At 51.4% G+C, this 8,916-nt stretch overlaps 1 protein-coding gene across 1 annotated transcript in view; it reads right to left on the reverse strand.

Moving 5' to 3' along the window:
• Nucleotides 1-7,594: 7,594 nt before the first annotated feature.
• NAPRT (nicotinate phosphoribosyltransferase) overlaps nt 7,595-8,916 on the reverse strand; it is a 41,267-nt gene continuing 39,945 nt past the window's right edge. Inside the window, exon 13 of the mRNA XM_015422742.1 lies at nt 7,595-8,373. Within this exon, the coding sequence (XP_015278228.1) occupies nt 8,314-8,373 (60 nt within the window). The 3' untranslated portion in view covers nt 7,595-8,313. The remainder of the gene's footprint in view (nt 8,374-8,916) is intronic.

The raw sequence follows: 8,916 nt of genomic DNA on the forward strand, positions 1-8,916 counted from the left end.
ATCAGGCCAAAGGCCCATCCAGTCCAACACTCTGTGTCACACAGTGGCCAGAAATACCAGTGCCATCAGGAGGTCCAGCAGTGGGGCCAGGACATTAGAAGCCCTCCCACTGTTGACCCCCCCCCCAAGCACCAAGAAGACAGAGCATCACTTGCCCCAGAGCCCCTAGCTATACCTTGTGGCTAATAGCCACTGATGGACCTCTGCTCCATATGCTTATCTAATTCCCTTTTGAAGCCGTCCATGCTTGTAGCACCCACCACTTCCTGTGGCAGTGAATTCCATGTGTTAATCACTCTTTGGGTGAAGAAGTACTTCCTTTTATCCGTTCTAACCCGACCGCTCTGCAGTTTCATGGAGTGCCCACGAGTTCTTGTATTGTGAGAAAGGGAGAAAAGTACCTCTTTCTTTACCTGCTCTTTCCCATGCATAATCTTATAAACCTCGATCATGTCACCCCTCAGTCGTCTTTTCTCCAAGCTAAAGAGCCCTAAGCGCTTTAACCTTTCCTCATAGGGAAAGTGTTCCAACCCTTTTATCATTCGAGTTGCCCTTTTCTGCACTTTTTCCAAAGCTATAATATCCTTTTTAAGGTGTGGTGCCCAGAACTGCACACAGTATTCCAAATGAGGTCTCACCATTGATTTATATAGGGGCATTATGATATTGGCTGATCTGTTTTCAATACCCTTCCTAATAATCCCCAGCATAGTATTGGCCTTCTTTATTGCAGTCACACACTGTCTCGACATTTTCAGTGAGTTATCCACTACAACTCCAAGATCTCTCTCTTGCTCAGTCTCTGCCAGTTCAGACCCCATCAATGTGTATTTATATTTAGGATTTTTGGCTCCAATGTGCATCACCTTGCACTTGGCCACATTGAACCCCATTTGCCATGTTGACGCCCACTCGCCCATCCTTGACAGATCCCTTTGGAGTGCCTCACAATCCTCACTGGTTTTCACCACCCTGAACAACTTTGTATCATCCGCAAATTTAGCCACTTCACTGCTTACTCCCATCTCCAAATCATTAATGAACAAGTTAAAAAGCAGTGGACCAAGTACTGATCCCTGCGGTACCCCACTGCTTACCACCCTCCACTGAGAAAATTGCCCATTTATACTCACTCTCTGTTTTCTATGAACTAGCCAGTTTTTGATCCATAAAAGGACTTGTCCTTCTATCCCATGATTTTTGAGCTTACTTAGGAGCCTTTGATGAGGAACTTTATCAAAAGCTTTCTGGAAGTCAAGGTAAATAATATCTATTGGATCCCCCTTGTCCACATGTTTGTTATTTTATGCTGGCACTGCTAAGCTATTTTATCTCTGCTAAAAACCAACTTTCAAACCCAACAAAACGCTGCTTCGGTTTTGCACCTTTTTGCACGGCCGGGTGTCGGTGCAGCCGCAAAGGCATCTCTCGCCTTCTCTCTGTTTGCAAAACAGAAGCAGGGCGGTGCGAGCGCGCCCGAGGCCCGCGCACGTCGCATGCTCTCAGCTGGTCGCGGGAGAAGGGCAACGGTCCCCAACTGCTCCGCGCGCTCTTGCAAAGGCGCTTTGCAGCAAGCCAGCCGGCGACGAGCGGGAGGCCCGGGCAGCCGATTCCCGCCCTCCCCGCCGCCGCCGCCTGTTGGCCGCCGGCTCCTGCCGCGAACTCCCGTCCCCTCTGCACCCTCAGTGATGCATCTTTCGCCAAGGGTCCGGAGTCTGGGAGGGCTCCTGGATGCCGCCAGGGCTGGCTCAACCACTAGGCGAACTAGGCGCTTACCTAGGGCGCGCCGGCCCTCAGGGGCACCAAAATGCGCCCTGCCCCCCACCCCCGCACACCAAAGAGCTGCTGCTGCCCTGCACCTCGCCCTTGCTCGCTGGCTCTGGCACGGGGAGGGCAGCGCAAGGCTCTGAAGCGTGGGGGCGGGGGTGGCACACCTGGAGTGGCCGGGGGGAGGCGGTGCAACCAGCGGGGAGCACCGGGCCTGCGACGACGAGGGCGGCAACTACCGCTTCTCCCTGGATGTGGCCGGCTTCGCCCCCGAGGAGCTCTTGGTCCAGCTGCAGGGCCAGCGGCTGACAGTGCGCACCAAGCACAACCACCGCTCCGAGGCCACCGATGGCTGCATCTTGCATGAGTACTGCGAGGTGCACAAGGAGGTGGTGCTGCCTGATGCCGCCGACCTGGAAGCCATGGCCTGCACCCTGGACAGAGGGCGCCTCTGCATTGAGGCCCCCCGCCTGGCCCTGGTGGCCCCCGAGCCCCGCACCATCCCCATCCCCATCGGCAGGGTGCCCACCTCGCCCTCCACCGAGAGGAGAGTGCTGCTGCAGCCCGCTGATCGCCCGGAGGATGAGAAAGCGGCAGCTGCGGCAGCTGCGGCAGCTGCGGCAGCTGCTGCGCCTTGAAAAAATGCAAGTCGCGTTGGGGCTCCGCGCCCCTGGCGCCGGGTTGGGCGTCCTCCCTTTCGTCTGTCGAAGGAGACCATGGACGTTTCTGCCTCCCCCCCCTCTGTTGCTGGCTGCGGTTTATTGTCAAGGTTCTGCGTTGCAATTACTGTTTGGGGTTTTTTAAATGGTTGGAGGCTGGTGGAAGAGGTTTGGTGGGTTTGTGTCAATAAACTCCGTTTTGGGAAGGCTCCGGTGTCCGTTTTTTAAAAATGAAAGTGCTGGCGGGGGAGAGGTTGCGGCCGGCTGCTTCTACGATTTCAAAATAAGTTCCAGTTACAAGGGGTGTGGAGGCGTAAGGCGTCGTTTAAGACAGAAATAGAACCGGGGGGGGGGAGGCAGGTAGTTAACCGAAAGTACCTGAAGCCTCTCCGACCGTGGCTGTCCTCAGCGCTTGCAAGTGAGCGAGCTCTCGGGCACCTCCATCCGTTGGTGGCGGCCTCGCTTCGGCGGTTGCGCCTGCGGAACCCCCCTCCACGAGAGCCTGAGCTGACTGCTGCTAGCTGCTTAAACCCGCAGCCTCCCGTCCAGGGAAAGAAGCCTTAGTAAGTTACGTGAACATCGCCCGGAGTTAGATACCTCCAATGCTCCCTCTAAGCTGTGGAGTCTGGTGAGCAGAAATTGGACTTTGTGAGCCACTGGCATTAAAGTGGTGAGCGAGCGATTTGGCTGCTGCATAACTTGGTCTGCTCTGGAGCCGCCCTTCCTGAGCTCAGACAAAAATGTGTGAGCGGGAGGCTAAAAAACGGTGAGCTCGATCACACTAACTCAGCTTAGAGGAAACACTGAGCAAACATTCTACTTTGTGAGCTCCTAGAATTAAAGTTGTGAGCCAGCGATTTGGCTGCTGCATGAATTAGTTTGCTCTGGAGCCCTCCTTCCTGAGCGGAGACAAAAATGTGTGAGCCGGAGGCTAAAAAACTGAGCTAGCTCACACTAACTCAGCTTAGAGGGAACACTGCTCAACGTTTAAATAGGTAGGCAGGAAGAAGGCAAGAGTTGTGAAATTTCTGGAAATTCTGAAGGGGGGGGACAGGGACAGCACACAACAACATGTTAATAGATAGAGACAGTGTCCCCACCCCCTTTTTAGGGGGGGGGAACTAAAATTTTGGGGAAAATTGGTATGTATGCAATACTTACTGTCCTGTCAAACCTAAAACAATTTTACTGCTTTAGCAACATAAGATGCTTAGGCAGCTTGTGAGAGGGCGGGCAGGAAGGGGTTATATCAGTGCTTAGTTTTTCTGGCCCTTTTTTACATGCCCAGGGAAATGCCCAATTGCCACTTTGGGGCCAGGAAGCCATTTTTCTCTGGGCCAGTTTGGCCACAGATCCTAGAGGGGCGGGGTTGGCATCTTCTGGGTATGGAGCAAGGGGAACCGGGGGTGTGGAAGGGGAGGTAGTTGTGAATTTCCTGCCTTGTGCAAGGGGTTGGACTAGATGACCCTGGAGGTGCCTTCCAACTCCATGATTTATAACTTATTTAAGAGTATAAAACTGCAGAGTTTGACATGTGGAATTTAAAAGCTGCAAGTGCCTTGTAAATGTACAAGCAAAACTGCAGAAATGCCTAATACTTGAGAGGAAGCTGCAAGCGAATGCACCCTGGGCTATCTTGGCACAGGTGCCTTAATTTTTTCTGTCTCCTTATACAGAGCTAAATTCTTGAGCTTTTGGTTTCCCTTGGAAGCTTTGGTGCTGCTTCTTCCGCTCTGCCTTTTAATCCCCTTTTCTTTCTGCAAGGCAGGCCAGTAAGACGCTTTTCTGACCCAGTCTGTGGCGTCACAGCGGGTTTGAGGGAGAGGTGAAAAGATCAACCCCGTCAGGTCAAAAGGACCATCCACCTTCCCATTTTGTAGTTCTTGATCTCCCCCTCTAACCAGGTAGTTTTTTTAAAAAAAATCAAAAGCATCCAGGCCTCCTCCTGCTTAAGGTTCTAGAGGGAGTGCCATGCACTTTAGTGCTGTCTATTTAGTGAATTTCCAGTTGCTGAGCCCCTTATGGCTGCATGCCAATCCCTATGACTGAAGTTACCGCTGTCCCACTTTTCCAAAAGAGACTGTCTGAATTAAAATTAACCCTTGACTTTAATTGTATAAATCAGGCAAGTGGCACAACAGTTTAATAGACGGGGGGGGGGAGAGACCTACCACAAACTGGGTAATAAACAGCCACAAATAGGACACCCTTGCCTGGCGCCAAAAAGGTTGGAGGTGACGGGCCCAGAGCCCACACTGTGTGGGAAGGCAGAGACACCCTGCAATGGGCCGCAGGCCAAGAGGCGTTAAACAAGCAGGCGGCCTGCCCAGGGAACACAAGCCACTCCGGTGATAGTGTCAAGAGTCTTAACTGGGTGCCGCGAAGAACAGACTTTCCAGTTTCCTTTAGTGTTTCTTTATGGCAACAGGCAAAGAGACCGGTTGCGACCTATCTCTCCGTGACATATGTGCTGGCTAAGTAGCTCAGGCGGGCAGGGTGAAGGTGCGTCTGGCTAGAAAGGCGCATTTCCCGGAAGGGTGTTATCTGCTCGCCCTGCAAGGGGAGATACGGTTACTGGCAGAACCAAAGGCTTGTGTTGTGTGGGCGCTTCTTGGACCCAGTATTGCATTTGAGAAATGGTTTGATGCTGTTGCCAAATATGCTCACTGGCATAGCTATTCTGGATCAAACCAATGGCCCGTTGAGGCTAGCATCCTGCTTCCAGCTGTAGCCAACCAGATGCCTCCAGAAGACGGCTTTCCCACTTCTGTTTGGCCCCCAGCACTTGTATTCAGAGGTACTCTGTCTCTGAACATGGAGGCTCCAATTAGTCCTTTGTAGCAAGTGGCTCAGTGGTTAAGACGCTGAACTGCAGACCAGAAAGTCGGTAGTTCAGCAATTCGAGACCAGAGTGCCACATGATGGAGTGAGCTCCCGTCTCTGGCCTCAAGCTCCTGCCAACCTAGCAGTTCGAAAGCAAGAAACTGCAAGTAGATAAATAGGTACTGCTTTGGCGGGCAGGTAACAGTGTTCCGTGCGCCTCGGCGTCCAGTCATGCCGGCCACATGACCACAAAAACGTCTTCGGACAGCGCTGGCTCTTCGGCTCGGAAACGGAGATGAGCACCGCCCCCTAGAGTCAGATTCGACTAGCTTTCGAGCAAGGGAAACCTTTACTAGCTAAAAGGCAGCGAAAGACTCATAGGCTCTCTGCTTGTAGCCATCACTGCATCCGCAGGGTACTGAATTCCACAATTTAATTACTCTTTGGAGAAATGCCTCCTTTTCGTTGTCTCTTGCCCATCAGCTTCACTGGGTGCCCCCATGTTCTAGTGTAACAGGAAGAGGGTAGAACAGTTTCTACCCGCGTTCTGCACCCCATGCATAACTTGTAAACCTCTATAATATTCCCCAAAATGTCTTTTCTTTAAACTAAAAACAGCCCTAGACTCCTTAGTGTTTCCTTGTAAGGAAAGAGCTCTCTCTGAGCCTTCCCCTGTTCAGTTTTCTTACCAGTACTCTGTCTGTTCTGACCCTCCAAAGTGGGCTGTGGCTCAGTGGACGAGCACCTGCTTGGCATGCAGAAGATCCCAGGTTCGATCCCTGGCATCTCCAGTTAGGTGATTGGGACAGTCTGAGTAGACAACAGTGACCTTGATGGTCCGATTCAGTGAAGGCAGCTTCATGTGTATTTGTGCTCATGGAGGCAGGCAATGGCCACATCCTCTACAACTCTGTTTACAGACCACTTTGAGTGGGATTCAACATGGCACAGCTCTTGCTAGGAGTGGAGAAAGCAATGGAAGAAGACAAGAAAAGAAAGCTTGCAGATACAGTGCAGAAGACTGAAGAAACGAGAGTTCGTTGTTAATTTTTTTCAGTAAAAAAACACAGATAAAGTAAAAGCAAAGACAAGTCTTCTCTTACAGTAATTATGTTTTGTTCTCGTGATTATTTTATGTATGATCATTAATACATTTTGCTGTTTTATTATCTGCAGCAGGCAATTGTTTTTAAAAGGGACTTTTTGCCTTAAATTTTGTACAATAGAAGAAGAGATTGGATTTATACCCCATGGCCCTTCACTACCCAAAGGAGTCTCAGAGCTGCTTACGAACTCCTTTCCCTTCCCCTCCCCACAACAGACACCCTGGGAGGGAGGTGGGGCTGAGAGAGCTCTTGACAGAGACTGCTCTTTTTTTCAAGAACAGCTCTTGTCAGAACTACGGCTTGCCCAAGGTCATCCAGCAGCTGCAAGTGGAGGAGTGGGGAATCAAACCCGGTTCTCCCAGATTAGAGTCTGTGCACTTAACTACCTGTTGTTGTTCAGTCGCACAGTCGAGTCCAGCTCTTCGCTTAACCACTACACCAATGAAAACATTGTCCTATCTTCATGAAAATATAGTTTCTCAATAAAAAGGTGAGCAATAGCTGGCTATGGGGATGGCGGAGTCCAGATAATAACTTTTTAACGAAGTCCCAGCTTTACTTTTAAAACGCTGATTTATCAACAGGCGGAAATTAAATTGGTCAGTAATTTGTCAGGGTTTTTTGGTCAGTATTTGGCCAGACTTTTTTGGAATTTTGGTCAGTAAACCCAGCAATTTTGACCCTTTGACTAGTTTCCTCTCTTGCATTTGCTATTTTTTTTAACAAAAATTATTTACCAAGCACAACTTGCTAATTAGTGTGAAATGCACTACTTGTTAGTTCTTTGGGTGCCTTACACTTGTCTTATAGCAACTTCACTAACTACCGGCATTTGACAAAGGTAGCTTTGCTTCTTGGAAGTTTATACTCTGGAAATCTTGTTGGTTTCTAAGGTGCTACTGGCATTACAATCATCTTAGCCCATGGCAGGTTCTACTATACATTACAGCTGTTATGATTATTGAAAATCTTCTTTGATAATTGTGAGATGTCACCAGAGGATATGAACTATTGAGAGACAGTTTTTGTCCCACATCTTTGTTCAGAAGAAGATCTTCCTTCGAAACGGCAAGACATTCTGGAGATCACCGTCAATATATTTTTCTATGATTATGTACCGTATTTTCTGGCGTAGGGGAAATCTCTGAACTGGGGGGTCGTCTTATACGCCGGAAAATACGGTATATTATTTTTGTTCACTTTTCTATGATTCTTTAAAGACATATATTAAGCGTCACTTTTTCACAGTTTTTCTTGTTCTCCGTATTAACTCATTACTGTGCCAATCAATTGTTATTATGAAGGACCTCATTGGCCAGTGCGTGAGACAGGATGCTGGACGACGTGCACCATTGGTCCAATCCAGCAGGGCTATTCCTACGTTCCCACTTGGCCTTCTCAGTCTCCCCGGCAGGAGGCACCGCAGCGCAGGTGAGAGAATGCCCCAAAGCTGCAGAAGACGGGGAGTAAAATCACCCCCCTACACACACACATATACTGTGAGCAGCTTGCTCTTTCCCCGGGAGGTGGTTTTACCCTCTTCTCTGTGGTTAGCTGTTTTAAGGTGGGAACCGCTTGCAAACCAGAAGCCCTACGGGGCAACGGTGTCTCCTGTTTTCCTGGAACATGGGGGCAGATGAGAGGTGGAACGTCAGAAAGCCACACGTGGCTCCGGAGCCATTGCGTATCGCTGCCCTAGAGGATACAGGGGCAGAAGCATCTGGGGAAACGGAGATCAGCGCTTCTCCTTGGCAGGCTACGGGATTCTGGGCGCCACTGCCAGGCTGTTGTGTCTGCGCCAAACTATCAAGGAGAAACTAGATACACAGACCAAGCCCTAGGGGTCGCAAAGAAAGGCATTCAGTTCTTCAAACGAAAGGGAAGGGCGTGTGTCTGGAGCAAGAGGTGGCTCCGCTCGCCATTCGAATCCCGGGCTGATGTTTGCGAAGAGCGGTGGTTCAGTGGCTGTCTCGCTGAAGGTCGGTCAGGAGCACGTGGAGCTTCTGCGTCACGGCGACCTGAGATTGAAGGAAGGCGACAGGTGAGGAGCGAAGGAGGGCATCTTGGGAGGAGCACATCTCCGCACGAGAATGCACGCGGCAGGGCCCCGGTTCAATCCCCGGCAGCCCCAATTAAAAGGAGCCATCTGCCGGTCAAAGCAGGCCTGCAGCCCAGCCTTCTAGGTTTCCCCGTGTCCCCCTGGGGCTTCTGACTGGTTAGCCTCCCTCTCCCCCCTCCTCCTGCCCCAGAGCAGGACAAAAGCAGACTAGAAAGGTCCCTTCTTGGCACTGCCGATCTCCTCCCACCGCACCTGCGGTCACACCCAGGGCCGGCCCGAGGTGTTCCTGCGCCCTAGGCGAGCGCAGATGCCAACCTCCCGGTGGGGCCTGGAGACCTCCCAGCTGGCGTGGGGTGCCTTGGGGCGGAGCTCGGCTTTGCCACCCACTCCCTGGGCCTTGCCGGCAAAGCGCCCACTGTGCCTCCTCCGCCGGGGCAGCGCTGTGGAGCCCGAGCCAACGGGGTGCCCGGTGCGGAGGGAGGGAGGGAGGGCGGCAGAGGGG

Source organism: Gekko japonicus, unplaced genomic scaffold (assembly GCF_001447785.1).
Source record: "Gekko japonicus isolate JY-2015 unplaced genomic scaffold, Gekko_japonicus_V1.1 scaffold3073, whole genome shotgun sequence".
Taxonomy (NCBI): Eukaryota; Metazoa; Chordata; class Lepidosauria; order Squamata; family Gekkonidae; genus Gekko; species Gekko japonicus.